General features: G+C 32.6%; 1 protein-coding gene across 1 annotated transcript in view; it reads right to left on the bottom strand.

Moving 5' to 3' along the window:
- The window catches only part of LOC108578789 (peripheral plasma membrane protein CASK), a 280,873-nt gene that overhangs the window by 257,319 nt on the left and 7,039 nt on the right, over positions 1–16,515 (bottom strand). Inside the window, exons 2-3 of the mRNA XM_017942185.1 lie at positions 2,403–2,515; positions 165–270 (exon numbers count right to left, since the gene is read on the bottom strand). Of these exons, the coding sequence (XP_017797674.1) occupies positions 165–270; positions 2,403–2,515 (219 nt within the window). The remainder of the gene's footprint in view (positions 1–164; positions 271–2,402; positions 2,516–16,515) is intronic.

The raw sequence follows: 16,515 nt of genomic DNA, 5'->3' as shown, positions 1-16,515 counted from the left end.
AACGAATATTTTTAAAAACGAAATCCACCGGAACTTTACCGTAAAACATGAAAATCAAACGTTGAAAGTATAAAACAAACGAAACCTGCGCTGAACGTTCAGTTTTTTTTAGTAAATTTCCGCTTGTTACGCAAAAGATATAAATGAAATATAGTTATACTTACTATTCGAATACCATGTAGAGCATACCCTCGGAACTGTAGGTTTCGAGTAACTCTACAATATGGGGATGTTTTAACATGTGGCATATTGTCGCTTCCCGCTTCAAATCTGCAGCAATCACATATTTGTGAAACTTTACTTTTGCTATAATTCTGTAGTATGTGTGTTTTAAGAAAGTTTCGTAGTATGGAAAGTTTAAATAAAAATTTAATATGGAATTATTTGAGTGAATTCTTTTTTCAAAATTATTTCAATGTTTTCAAAGGATACATTATGGCTGATATTATTAACTAACTGATGTATATGATTCTTGTTCCGTAATTTAATTGAAATTTAATCCATTTTAATAAACATAAAACAATATCTATGAAATTTTATCAATTTAATTGAAATTTAATCTACTCCTCCAATTTTTTCTCTCTTTTATAGTAAGTAATTAATTAGCTTGAACAACACATTGATAGAGCAACAATTTTATGAGAAATTAAATAAACGAAATGAAACGCTGAATTTTAAATTGAGGGAAATATTAAAAATTTCACTTTTAACTTTAAAATTATTTAAACCTTTAACGAAATTGTGCAAACATAAAATATAAATTCCACAAATTCAGCAAACTGTTAAATGTAAAATGTTTTTACGGTTAGAAAATTATCGTATAAAATAGCAGTATAATCGTATATACACTATCGAAACACTAAAATAGAATTAATATGATGTAATCATGACAAAATATGGGAAAAACATCTCACACTAACTGTATTGGAAATCGTATCTCATAAAATTGATTGATCACATCAGTAGTGTGACGTTCATGCTTCTCTTCGAATTACGTTCTAACTGTGACGCATTTTCATAATATTATTAACCCTTAAAGCATCTACATTTCACCTATTATTAGAACTATGCAACTCTTAGAGAATGTAAAAAAGATATTTTTATTATTAGACGTGCAACAAATACACATCGCAATGAACACACCCGCCCACAATAATTTCTTCTACAAGCGAATGACAAATTATTATACAAGTATCATATACATGTACACAAAGTTTACACAAAATTCTTAATCAACCGTGAAAGAAAGAAATTTTTTCCAAACTAAGTATTTTTTAAACTTAAAACTAAAATATTAAACATTTATTGGGTAACACGAACCTGAGGCATTTGAAAATAGGTAAAGTTTGGGAATTTTTTTCGTAGGTAACTACTGAATGAAAAGCTTCAATTTTTCAGAGGATATAAATGTAACTTTCAGTGTTCCTCTGCAATTTTTAAAAAGCAAAAATGTTACAAAATGGACGAATTATTACAAATTCTCTTCTACTGGAACATCGATTATTGGCCGCCATCGCTGGCAAGGATTCGAACGTCTGAACTAAAAAATTCTTTTTGATTTATAAATACGAACGCATTATCTACAATGTAGCGTAAGATATTTTCGATACGTCAATTATTAAATTTTTTAGAAACGCTTAAATTTATTTTTTTTAGTTAAAACATGTTCTTCCTCTTCAAACTGCCACCATTTCTACAATAATCACGATTTTCAAAAAATCCTACGCCACATTGTAGATAATACATTTCCGTTCACAAACGAAAAAGAATTTTTCATTTCAGGCGTTCTAATCCTTCCCAGCAATGGCGGCCAGCAATCGATGTCCCAGCAGCAGAGGTTTCACAATTAACGAACAACTCCCTCTCAATTTTGCAAAATTTCCACTGTTTAAAAATTCCAGCGGAAAGCTGAAAGCTCTATCTACGTCCCCAGAAAAAATGGAAGCTTTTCGTTCGGTGGTTCTCTGTGAAAAAAAATTCCCAAACTTGACCTATATTCAGACGCTTCAGCCTGGTGTGTACCCCCGTTACATAGAATAAATCTACCACGTTGACACCACAAATAAAACCGCGCTCTCCGGTATAATCGGGAAACGAAACTTATCCAATAATGATCGAACGGATTTACAGTTCATTTCTCGGATCTCTCGTACGTGTTCCACATTAAAGTCGCCGAGATATGCTCGGAAGGACGAAAGCAATTTCAATTCGAATTGAACAATGGTACCGAATTCACGGATCGCGTATATATACACGCGTTAGAGTAAAAGAGAATACGTAAACACGAAATCGAATAAAGCGAATGCCGGCCCGTACAACGTTCGAAAGGGACAGACGGCGGAAATTAATGGCGGAACACCCGAGACGAGTACATGCGCGATCCTGATTCTCCGCGAACTCACCGTTAGTGCTCAGACCGGGGCTGGATGTGAACTTTGCTACGTCCACGATTTTTACTGCGAACGTCTGCCCTGTTTGCCGGTGAATGCATTTCCTAACCACGCTGAATGGCCCTCTGAAACGTACAAATAGAAACAACAGGCTGAGTGATCGTAATCACGGGAATAGGGAGTTTCGTTCGTGTCATTCCTTCCTCATTATGCATGCATAAACGCAACGGCTAGAATTAGCAGTGAACGCCTAAAGCTAAGGTATAGGTCGAACTGCCAGGCGGTCTGGCTAATTTACCCAATGTTAACCACGCGACGCATTCATCGAATTTGCGAAAACCATAATGCACCGAATATGAACTGTGTGTGTATATACATATAGTGATCGATCGGCCGCTATTGCTATTCGATCTGTCTCGTGCACGTTGTCGCTTTAAGTTCCTTAAGTAAATATTACGTAATCTATCTGTGCTAGATATGCGTATGTACAGGGTGGGTCACGTGAAACAGGATGCATAATTATCTTCTCTGGCTATGGTGGTGTGAGAACATTTTTCAAAGGGTGAATAAAGATGAAAGAAATGGCGAAAAATGAAAGGAGGTTTCACGTTTGTCTTAGAATTTTAGAGTCCAAGGTAGTGTTATTATGCATATCAATGTCCTGCTGTAACGTACAGTAGAAAAAAATATACATCCGTGTAAAAAAACATAAGTGACCTTAAACAGAAGATAAAAAAATTGTTCTCTCGTTTTATTCACCGTTTGAAATTATTTAAATTATTTACAAAGATTTTCTCATACCACCGTAGCTAGAGAAAATAATTAGATTGATACATATATCAATCTGTAAGGGGTGTTTTCACCCTGGAGAACCAAAAAGTAGCAAAAAAACATACTCTGCAATTTTTGGGGTAGTAAAGTTCCCTTGTAAATCAGTATGTATTGTTTTTGCAGAAATTGAACTTGAAATTTTTGAAGATCTAGAATAAATAACTCAATTTGGTAAAAAAATCCATTATTTATTATATTGTGACTTAGTAAAAACGAGCATTTTTTCACTTTCAGTGAATTATACCAGTGGAAGTTTTAAATTTACCACGATACAAAGGTGTTTGAAAAGATACATTTATTTTACACGCATTCGCAATAAAGGTCGCAATTCATCACAGATAACGTATCGTTTAAAAGAAATCCGACGTGCATGCTCGCGAATGATTAACCCAGACTCATTAAAGTGCATTATAACGCGCAGTGTTTCGTTGAGCAACAAGTATTCTCACATAAACGTTCCACAGTGAAAAAGCTCATACCAACTAGGTGCTCGAAGATTCGTGTCAAGAACTAAGGAGAAGATAACTGAGCAAAACCCCGACCTCGACATATCGCACGATATCATCGACAGAATCGACTTTTATCTTCTAGTGTCTTGAGAGAAGCAACAAAAGTGCATGATAACGGAACGCAATTTTAACATTCCATTATTCGTTCTATCAGCAGACGTAACTTTCCCATTCGAGAGTATCACGAAAGGTCTAAACACGCGATAAACACGTCGACACTTCTTCGAAAAGGAAGAAACCTCGAGCAGTACACAAAGTTGTCTTCCTCTATTTTCCTCGACATTTTAAGCTAAACGGATTATGCAGACGACGTGATCGGACTTTCCTTCTTGAAAACCCTGTCGTTCGACAATCTTTAACCTCAGGAGGAGCTAATAAGACAGTTTGGGTTCGTGACCCATTTTTAATGAGAAATTATCGACACGCAAAGTTGGTGCTTAATAGCAAGTGATTAGAGGCACACGTCACTTGTGACACTTTAAGTGAAACTTTGGAAATTTTTGTTATTCTATCCCGTAAATATGGAAAGAAATTTTAATGGAGAAATATTATAATAGCTTTCAGTACTAAGGAGGGAATATCCCGAAGTGATACTCATCGATATTGATGAAACTTTAGTGTATGGTAGCACTGAGAAAAATGTTTGACGCGTGTTTTCTTTAATCGTTCACATCGAAGGGGTGAAAATCGACCTGAAAAATAAGGGTGATAAATATATTTGGTCGAAATTGTTTGTTACTTTTTTGTTTTTCAAATTTGTTGTTGGAAAATACGAAATTCGTTTATTTACTCTGTTTCTTTCGATAGTTCTCGAGATATTAGACTAAATATACTTAGTACCTCGAACTTTAAGGACGATTTTTATTCCTTTATTGTGAACCATCGCCGATTGTAATCACTTTAAGATATTTTCTTGTAAGAAACGAAACTTTATGCAATAAATTAACATTAAGGATGATATTTTCTAAACTATTTGCACCTGAAATTGTACGTCTTTAAATTTAAAAAACGTTGTTGTTGCAAAGCTCGATGCACTCTGTACATAGAAACTTTATGTTTGTGAAACAAAAACTTCAAAGTTGCAAATTTTGTAAATTTACAAAATATCAAACGATATATACTACATATAGTACAAATATACTACATATTAGAGTATTGTAAAAAGGACTGAAAAGTGTAAAATAAATTTTAAACTCGTTTTGCAATTAAGTTGAAAACTCTACGCAAAAGCAAGTCGAAAGAAAAAAATAAATATTTTTTTTTCACAAGTTTTATTTTTTTAAAAATTCGAGTTTGAAAATGCGTAAAATAAACGTGCGCTCAACCGTGGTTTTAATTTGACATCTCTCTGGTACTCGTTCCTGTTAACTACAATTACGCTTTTAAATGAAACATTTAAATTGAATTTTTTTCCATTTTATTTCAGCATTAATTCGTACTATTATTATTGTAATTACGTCGATTTAGTTGACCCTAAATTTCACTTTCAAATAGCAAAACAAGCCAAACTAACTAAATATGGTATAAAATTTATAATACTTTAAAAAATATCACAGATTCGACATTTTCAGAATTCCAATAATTAGACATACACTTCGATTAAATAATATAAAATCGTAAAATAAACCAAATTAAATAAATGAGACGGTAAGAAGTTTAGGTTACCTAAAAATATATCGCAGACTCGACATTTTTAGAATTTTAATAATTAGACATAGACGTTAACCTCTTCAGGGATGATTTTTTTTTTAAGTTAGAAAGTATTGCTAAATCGATAGCAACTGAACTACTTTCCTTAGGAGATTTTGGGAGATTGTTTTTCATATTTTCTCTATGGCAAATATTGGAACTTTCGGAAAATCTAAAGGTACAAGTACACTACCGGCCAAAACTTTGGAATCACTTCCCACTTTTCATCAATATTAAATCTGCTGCTAATTTTTTACAGATTTGAAGTTTATCTCAATTCTACATTTATCAATTTATCTCGTATCAATTGATTCGAACGATAAAAAATTCTCAAAGTCGCTCGACTTTTTTCTGGAAATTTTTGTGTAAATTACAATGCTCAGTGATTCCAAACTTTTGGCCGGCAGTGTATGTGTCGGTGTCCCTAAAGAGGCTAAATAAATAGTCAACGAAAACCGACATCGATATCTGAAATAATGTTTAAAATATAATAGACGAACTAACTGAAACCACAGATCCGTTTGTAGATGGAAAAACTGTAAGTTATTCCCTGTCCGAATTGTCACGAGAATTCTAGTTTAAGTGGGGGTAATTAAAACGTCAATCAAAAGTTGATGCACCGATTTATGAAGTGACCTTCTCGAATTTTTAAATTTCACTCGGCTTTTTGTATACACCGTTTAATTCACTGACCCATGAGAATGTGTGAACAAAGGTAATGAAAAAAAGAGCGAACGATAACTTTCGAGTGACCCATTAAAAGGTTCAGTTCGAAGGTTTACTTAAAACTCTATATTTACAATACAGCTGTACGTCAACGACTATTGAAAATTACAAATTCTGCTCTACATGCGAATGTTCCTTTTATTCGGTCGTGTAATACGAAGTATCGAATTTTTCGCGAAAGAATGAAAATTATTTTTTAAATTCAAATGTACATTGCAACTTCCTAGGAATTGTCTGAACTCTAACGCGAGAAAGCTCAGAACTTTTCAACGGTGAAATTTGATCGATCAATTTGCTAGAAATCATTCATTAATATTTTTTTTATGTTTTTAGTTCTTTTCTATTTTCTCATCTTGTTTTTTATTTCTTTCGTTAAATTGTATCGATCGAAAATGAATAATACCTTACTTTTCAGATTCACCGAAACAGTAAATTAGTTGGATATTTAATAGAAAGAGCACGACATTATGTCTTGAGGAATAATTAACCAAGGCAAGTGGAAAGCAATAAGTTACAAAGATACGAGCTATAAAAAGATGGGTTATAAAAAAGCAATATACTACATTTATAATTAATAAATCGTCAAAGTTAATGCTCCTAAGAACCGAACACCCCATAAGTTGGTTTTACGCGCTATAAAAAGAAGTGGAAATAATTTTTGCACATGATTAAAACATTCCCAGTCATACGGTCAACCTAAAAGTGGCTTTTGAAACGGTAAAAATCCATTTTGGAACAGTTACATTCAAAAGTATATAACGAACTGACATTTTCAGTATAATACACCTGACAATTTTAGTACAGCCACGTTTTGTATTACATTTCTCTAACGTGCTTATATGATTTTTCACGTAAAAATTGAAATATGATTCAAATTAATTTATTATTTTCTGTATTCACAATTACTTAACTTAGATGAAAACAATTTGATGAAAAGTACATTTCACGTTGTATACAAATGAAAATATGATTGAAATTAACCGATTCAAGTAACATGTAACATCATTATTATTTTCTACATTTCTAATTGCTTAACTTTGACGATTTGTTAATTGCATCGCTTCTTCAAATCCTATGCTTATAATTTTCTAAATAAATGTTTGCTCAGGTTTCACCATTTGAGAAACGTTGACGAGGTAATTTGTATGTTTACTTGTTACGATTTAAATAGCATCTTCCACATTTATGACCGATATAAATATCGAAAATGTTTGAATGAATTTATGCAGAGATAGATAGAATCTTCAATACCACTTGGAGATATATGCGGTACCTAAATATATGGACTGACTTCCTTGTGCAGCACAGAAACTATCTAGACAGATATATAGAAACTATCATTTCTCCCTGTCGTATGACAAATTTGTTTCTGCTTCGTAAGCACTACTTGACCAACATAATAAAAACTACCTCTAAAATAGTGGTACATTTAAATAGGAAACTGGCACATAAAACGTGTCTATTTAGCGCGTCAGTTTAATTTTACAAAATATTAAACTAAGTACCCAAATTTTAATAAACGTCCAACCAAAGATTTGTGTCTAACGAACGAGGTTTAAGGATTAAAATGCTGAATGAATCTTTATTAGAATATTTTAATTAGCTTTAGAGTTCAATTTACTCGTTTATGTAAGCACACGACGGATTTTGCAGTAGTTAAAGGTAAACTGATTAATTAATTAAGGTTCGTGGTTTACCAAAAAAAAAGAAATGGTAATTAGGATATTTAGTTGGCTAAGATTATTCGTTTATTTTGACCATGTCAAGGATCGTTGGTATTCAGAATTACGCCCAGAGTCGACCATTAAATTTCTATTCACTCGCTGGGGAACATTCTATATATAAATATTTAAGTGTCGTGTAAAAATAATTGAAATTACCTAACCTGACCAAACCACGAAATTTCTATTCACTCGTTGAAGAACACCCTGTATGTAAATATTTAAATATCCTTTAAAAACAATACTACTTATCATTCGTAACATTCAATACCTAAAAGTTATGTTTCCTTTCATAAAAATTGAACACATGTTATCGAATTATGCTGTCAGTTTGGAATAACCATTTTTCAATTTAAAACAACCCTTTGAAATCAATCATTAAGAGCTTAGACCACCCCTGAGGCCTGAAAATGATACCTAACTTTGGCAATTTTTTGAAAAGAAAATCATTGATTCGATCAAAAATTTTTACAAGGGTTTTATAATACTACCCTTAAAGAATACCAAAGTATTTTTTTTATTTAATTTAACCGCGAGAAAAGGTACAAGAGAAATTTATAACACTTATAATGTAAATATATGTATTACGGTATACATTCGGAACACTGGAATATCACTTTGAATTATGTACCACGACTTTTGTAGCTTAAAAGCAGCAGCGATTATGGAAATATCTATGAATAACAATACGCGTACTTATCATTTATATATGCGTTATATTCTCGATAGAGAAAGTGAGAATACTGAATGAGAGCGCTTGCATACGAATTGTATTTATATCTTCGATCAAGATGCAGAATTCATATTGTGCATTTGTCAACAAGCGAAACTTATGTATATTCGAGAGTTCTTACGTACTACATAATTCTTGAGTACGTATAACAACAAATAACACAAACTTCGACAACAATACATAACACTAAAATTTTCAATAGTAACACATTTTTATAATTCTCATATAACGAACTCGTTATTTCCTCTTTCAACTTGTTTAAAAAATAGTAAATAATATTCAAATTAACGAGTGAGATAAAAGCAGAGAAAAACAGAACGAGCTACACAAATTTCACGACAAAAAAAGTACCATTTTCATATAAGTTGAAATAATAAAATTCAATAAATTGAAAAAATTCATATGTTTCCCAGAAAGCTTTTGCCAGAGAAAATATGAAATTTATCAATTATGTATTATACGTTTCCATTGACGTCGTAAATCTTTTGTTCAAGTAATTTGGCTAATTTGCAAGGAATGTACCAGAGGCTATAAATATGTCATTTCGCTAAACGAAGTAATTTATAGATCGAATGCAAGTGAAGTATTACCGGCGACAGAAATGTCTGTATTTAACCTTACTGTCACTTGTAAATTAAACCTCAGACTATTGTAATTGAACCACACGGCGGTTAGTGCTACAACCTATGGTTTCACGTGCCGCAACTTCGGCACAATTAAAATATATCCTCGCCTTCTGCGTTTCGTCCTTATTTCTTCTCCGAGATATTTCATTTGCGAACAGAATTTCTGAACGAACTAGCAGAAAATATTTCCGCTATAATTCTTTTCAATTTCAACACCGGAAGATACTTATATCAGAATTAATTATTCGATTTTTCCTCATGAATAAAAATATTTTTCCCTGCTGTGCAATTATTTCGTGCACAATGCAAGAACTGTATAATAGTTAACCAGTAATTCATACGTTTAAAGTAGAAGATAAAACGAATAAATTAATATTTACTTCATTTCATTCGATTACTTATACGTAACTTTGCTGTATGTTTAATTAATTCGCCGGCGACAATGTAACGTCCAATTTACTTTATTGAAACACGCGTTATACGGATTTAGAAATTAAATAAGCCGTTTGGTGCAAATTGAAAAAATTTTGGAAAATGTATTAAAAGATATTATAGTGGGGCGAATTAAAAGAACAAAAGAAGAAAGCTAAATATAATAGTAGAATTAATGACCGCCTGTTTGTTACAGGAAAGTTAAATATTGCACGAAATTCCGCAATATCTGTAAAAGAAAACTGTAGGAGAGAAGAACAAATAATAAATGCACGAAATTACGGACCAAGGAAACGTCGTCGATCCTAGTGTAATTAGACGGCGTGCATTTGCGAAAACGGAAACGGTACTCGGTGTTAAAGCACATCGTTGAAGTCGCGCTGCATCGACAATGATGTTCCACCTCCATAGTTCACTTGTTTCCGCATTATTGGTCTCACATAGACATGACGGACTAGCTGGCCACGATCAGCAAGTAGGGGGAACGAGAAATTCCATTTTCAACGAGTGAAATTGTTGGAGAAATTTTGGCATAAACAAGCCCCTTGATGTACATCCTCCGAATCTCGAAATTGTATTTAAGCAGTTTCCATGCTGTCCCCCATCTCGATAAATTTCTAATAAATCACTTCGTTACGTTACACTCCTCTGTGTAATCTGCGCTTTCCACATTTGTTGCAAACTATTTTGTTATATATTAGGTGTACAAATTAATTCGGTGCCTTATTTAGGGCCCTAGAGCCGCCATATTGTTTCCAGAGAGAGAATTCCTCGGTTACCCGATAAATAGAAAAATGGAGGGAATAATGGAGATTATTTTGAACATTAAAATTGTGTTTGATTTTTTTGTAAATAAATATTGAAATTTGTGAGAAAAGGTATTTACTGAATTAGTTGTACACTGACTAATTAATGGCAGTAATGCCCTCCATGGAGGCAGATGTTTGGTTCAAGTTTCTTATCTTCTGAAAGATTCGAGCTTTTGAAGATATGCTGTGATAAATTTGTGAATATATTGAACGTGAAAATTAGGAAGTATAATGCTTAGGATTGCAATGCTATCTCATTTTACGCGAATAGAATAGAATATAGTTTCAGTGGAAACGTGCTTTAAATAAAGAAAGATCTCCTTGTAAAGAATATTTTTGGAGATTTAGCAGCTCATTTTCTTTTCCTATAATGGACTACTAGAAATATACTATAATTGTGTAATTTTATTTCAGATTTAACGAAGTGACGATTTGTTTAACATTTTCGTAAAGTATTATTTCATCTCAACCGCAAAAAAGGATTCCATAGTGTTATTTCATTTTCTTCACAGAAAATAAACAACTGCAGCAGTTCAATTTCTATCACACATTCTTTCGCCAAAAGTCATGATTTCTAATTTAAATAAAAATTTCTTTCTATGCTTCTTGAATTTTTTCCCCCTTTTTTGTTAGATGAAGCAATTTCTCGCTTACGTGAAAATATCATTATTAGATAATCCCTGTTCATTAAGACACAAATCAGAATGATAAGAAAGCAAGCTCAAAATAAAAGATCGCATCTCAAAGCTAACACAAATTAAAAACTTAGAAATTATATCTATTTTCAGATACACGTTTGTTTGGACAAAGCAAAAATAGCTCGTCTTTTAAAATCCTATTACGTCAGTGGTATACACTGTCAGAGTGCTTACAAATTCTACCTTCGAAATTCGAAACTGCGAAAAAGAGAATTCGTTAATTGAAAAATATTTTCTTTTAGAAGAAAATGAACGTATCCTGTCCTACGACACTCTATGCACTTCCTTCCAGCTCTGCAGTACAGTGTATATCTTCATCTTAAGCAACGCGTATACACGTACAGCTGTATACAAAATGGACGTTTCTTACGTCGGTTTGTGCAACAATGAACTTAAACACCAAACGTAAGAGGTTTAAAATCTAAGGTTTATTCAGTACGTCTGCATCCTGGAAACAATGGGGTGTCAGTTTGCGTCTGGGCCGATCTTCTCTGTGATGTCAAGGAGAGTAACTTGATTTCAGCGAGTCAATCTTCTTGCCACTTCTGAGTTTGAGAGGATCGAACTTTCTCACTTCAGTATCCTCGACTACACGCTTGCCTCGACCTAGCTCTAAAGTCTGCCTGCCTTCCTTTGCGCTCAGGACAAAAATACATTTTGCCCTTGATACATATTAAATAACTGACATATATTAAACAAAGCATTGTGCACCAGATTTTATCTCTATTAACACCTTCCATCCATCCGTACTCCTACAATTTCCACTCCTACATTTGCACACACATCCCCGGTGTGAACAACCCACGAAAAGTGATGTACAACGATATAGAGGGTGTTGAAAAAAAAACAATAACTTTAATGGTACACTCTTGTCCGTAAGTATTAGGGCAGTTACTGAATGTGAAGAGAACATAAACAGTCAGTACCTCGCTATGTTTCATCCATCAACTATACTCGTCGTACAGGAAGGAATTATCTGCTCCAGCTATGGCGGCAGGAGGAAATTTTTATACCTAATTTAAATGATTTCAAAGGGTGGATGAAATTGGAGACAAATTTTTTAATTTTTCTTTTTTCAAGGTTATCTATGTTTTTATGTATGAATGCATATATTTTTTCTACTGTATGTCTGCCATCTTGGATCAATGTTTCAGCCACTCTGGAGCTAAAGTGATTAACTCCACTTCTTCGTATTCTTCCAGTTTTAGTATCGAAGCACGTGCTTGGTGCTTAATTTTTCATAAATAAAACAAATTTTATTTGATGGAGTTAGTCACTTTGGTATTTAAAATGACCTTGGACTCTAAAAACTTTCTTTCAATTTTTGTTCACCCTTGGAAGCCATTTAAAAAATTGTCTCGCGCCGCCATTTCTAGAAAAGATACTGAAACGGCCTGTTTTACACGGCCCATTCATTGTATGCTCTTAAAGTGTGGCACGTTCTTTTTCGAACACCGTGTACGTAAACAAACTACGAGCGCTATTATTTAACGAGTACATTACAGTGTAGTACTGCAATATAGTGGAAAGTTTTTAAGCACAATTTCCGATAATACTGATAACTACTTTTAGAGTATGTGCCGATAATGTAGAGTAGTTAAGTATTTCGAGTTTACGATCTTCTTTAATGATGCTCTACGTTAATACCACACAACTACGTTAAAAGCGTGTATACCAGTCATTCGTTGTATAGAGAAAATTTAACTTCGTTATTCGAATTTCGTTAGAATGCAACATTGTTTGCTTACAAGAATTTAATTTCGTATCGTGAAGGAATTAAAAAAAACAAAAACGATTGTACGTAGGGATTAAATATAGAAATTTTACCTATCGAAGCTTGAGCTATTTATAAATTGATTATGTTATGAAAAAGGTTACGAACGAAAAGTGTCACGAAGAGAAGGTATCAAACAAACGGTTCGAAAGGGGTAAACGAAATGAGACAAAGAGGAATCCTCTTAAGGAAATTTGTTTTCGAGATTACGAAATCACCGATATCCTTCTCTCTTTACTTTTGTGGAGAATACAGATGCAAATTTAAGGATCTGTGGCAATTTATCACTTCAGTTATCTAGTCTGAAATATTTGAAGCCGGAATTTCTAGCAAAATTAATATATGGCAGTCATATTTTTGCACGAAAATGTGTAAGAATATTTCGAGATTGCAGATCGTTGTATCTTTTTACTCCATAAGAGTACAGAAAGAATATAATAATTTAAATATTTAATTACGTTATTATTCTTAATATCTTGAGTGGCAAAATATTTAAAGCAAAAGATTCTCAAATCACCCAAAATTATTCATACTTAACACGTTGCTGGTAGAAGTTACATCCTATTCGGAGACGCCCGACCACGAGATAATTCGAAAGCATTTTTTTGCAATAAAACAATTAAAATTAAAGTCATAATATAAAAATTAATATGTGTTTGTTTAATTCTATACAATAAATTGAAAAAAAAATGTTGGCGTCTAGAACAGATTTCTTCAAAATAGGCTTGGCAGTCAACGTGTTAAATTATCATACTTCTCACTGAAATATAAAAATTGTATGCTACCATCCCTCATAAATTAAAATGAATAAACGTAGTGAAAATAAAAATAAAATAAGATCATGTTTATACGATTAATAGATTATCGAAAATATAAGTCATTTAGGTAACGAGAAGATGTCAAAACCGATGAAAATTTAGCAATATTTCCTTAATAATTGAGCTACGAGCAAAGTGTCGTAGAACATGCCTCAGTTCAGACTTGCCTCCGAAATCGTCTTTTGTTCTTACCTATCAGAGAACAACCCCATTCAACAAGGACTCGTGACCATAAATTGGCCGAACATAACTTTGTGCTTTATAATTCTCCTTGACTCCCAAATTCGGTGCACGATATTGCTATGTCTTTAATATTAACTCTGGCCTTTTCAGAATTAAGTAACGATACATAGTACAATTGAATTGTATATAAAATTGTAACGTTTACGACTACGAGGAATCACCTAACCTAACATAACCTAACTTTGCAAAGGATGTGTTCAAATTATGAATGCAACGAATTTTTATTATGACTTATGTTAGATGATCGTGACGTTAAACAAAACGTATTCACATTTAGTACATTAATTACACATATAGAATTTTGAGATTTATAAAAAGTTTATCTATATAAATAAAATATTCTATCAGTATTTACGACTATTTGCACCACTTCAATATGTATATTTATCGACAACAACAATATGTGTAAAAGATATTTCTTCGACGACTATTCTGTACAAAAGATTCGTCAAAATCAGCGATCGACATTTTGAGGTTATGCCTTATTAGTATTGCTTCATATCGATGATAAATTCTTCAAATAAACACCATTGATCATATAAAACTGACGGGTTTATAAAAACTGGAGTATATCAATCACATTTGCTCAATGCAACAACTAACGAATTGGACGTAACATGTTTGTCCAAAAAATCGGATCTTCAATCAACGCGAGCAAAAACATGGCATAACATATGTACATACTATTCAGAATTATAAGTGAGTGGATTTAGTCGAATAAATTTTAAAAATAGGTTAAACGAAAATATTTAATCCACAATCTCTTGAGACAAATAGAGAATAAGAATTTAGATGAGTCAAAATAACGTAATTAAATAACAATATTTCTTTAACTATTAAATTTCGAAAGTATATGAAAATTGAATGCAAAATATAATGAAGTGGATTCACTAGAATAACTTAAGCCTCTTATATTCTCAACAAGGACAAATATTCATTCAGTGTTAATTACTCCCATTCAGATTTCATCGTGTTACTTTTTGTATTTCAGTCGATGCTACTACAAGTGAGCTTTTAATTGTGACACACTTTGGAATTGTCTACTTCTAACCTAACTTTTCGAACTGTAACACTCTACATATTTTCAGATGGATTTTGCTCGAGAGATAACACTCTCTATCTATTTCTTTATTTTCATTTGTAAACAACAATAAGTGATTTTTTAATATCCTGATATATCTTTTGCTACACGTTCGGATTGTCAGAAAATCCAGATGTAGTGTACCATCCATAGAAAATGTGTTTCAAACTATTACAAGACGATCATCATCAAAAGTCCATTCTAAAAAATATTGGAATTCTTTTCCAATATCTTTCCTATATGAACAATGAACATGAAAACCAACGAAATTAAATTTTTTCTCTTACCAAAGAATATAACCTACAAATACAAAATGTGTAAGTTGATTTTTAAAGACGATACACTGAATATCCCTAACTTAACCTTACTACACTCTTTACGAATATTTATACGTAAGAATATACGTTCAAACCTTTTTACGGTGAGAAAAGTCGCGGTGCTTTTTCCATATTTTGTCTATTACTATACGGACCACATGGAATGACACACTGCACCGTCGAATGAGAAACATTCAGCTAAAATGCACTCTTAAACTCACTAGGGCTTTTACTGGAATTACTGGCAGCATTAAGAATTCAGCGTTCAGAATGAGCAAAAAGCCATCTTTTCGGTCTCCTTTTTCATTTTGTTCGTATTTATTTGGGTTATTCAAAAATTCAACACAATACTATGTGATCGATTGAGTCACAATTTTATGCACATATTTTTCCATTACTTTTATGAGAAGCGAAGGTTCTGCCCTCTTCCTGTTCAATCATGTAACTCACACGTGGCATTGTAAGAATAAAAGATTCTATTGTAGTACCATTAGGTTAACTAAAACAAATCTGACGAAATGAAAAGTAGTATCTATATACTTGATTCTATAGTTATGAAGCAACGACGAAACACATTTCTTTCTTGTTTTTATATAACAAGAAATAAATGAATCCTTTTTCCTTGAAATATTCTTTTTCAACATAATGCTGCATACGGTACATTCGGTTTGAATTAAGGTTACGTATTACATATTTCGAAGATATGTTTTAGTAAACATTGTATCTTGTGTGTTTTTCAACGCTCAAAACTAAAATTATTGTACACGTTAGGTGTACGAAAGAATTCTGTGCTGTTAGTTTTATAGTTTATATCACGTGAAATAGAAAAATTTTCCCGCGCTTTAAGCTGTTTACTACGTTGACATGTTTACTACGCTTTACCTGTCACTTTGTTGCAATATAATATGATACAATATTGTAATATTGCATTGGTGGTTCAGAAAAGGGTACTGATTATACTGTGTTTAGCTATACTTTAAGCTATAAGAGATCTGTTTAGTTTCAAGAAACTCTGAATGTAAGTACGTGTGAATGTGTATTTTTCTTTGAGAAAGTCAGTGCCACAGAAACTGTTCGAGAGGTAACTAACCTTTGCGATGTGATCAAAGTGTATTCCG

The sequence above is a fragment of the Habropoda laboriosa genome, unplaced genomic scaffold (assembly GCF_001263275.1).
Source record: "Habropoda laboriosa isolate 0110345459 unplaced genomic scaffold, ASM126327v1 scaffold47, whole genome shotgun sequence".
Taxonomy (NCBI): domain Eukaryota; kingdom Metazoa; phylum Arthropoda; class Insecta; order Hymenoptera; family Apidae; genus Habropoda; species Habropoda laboriosa.
Note: the sequence above shows the minus strand (reverse complement) of the source record. Positions and strands in the feature narration are given on the sequence as shown.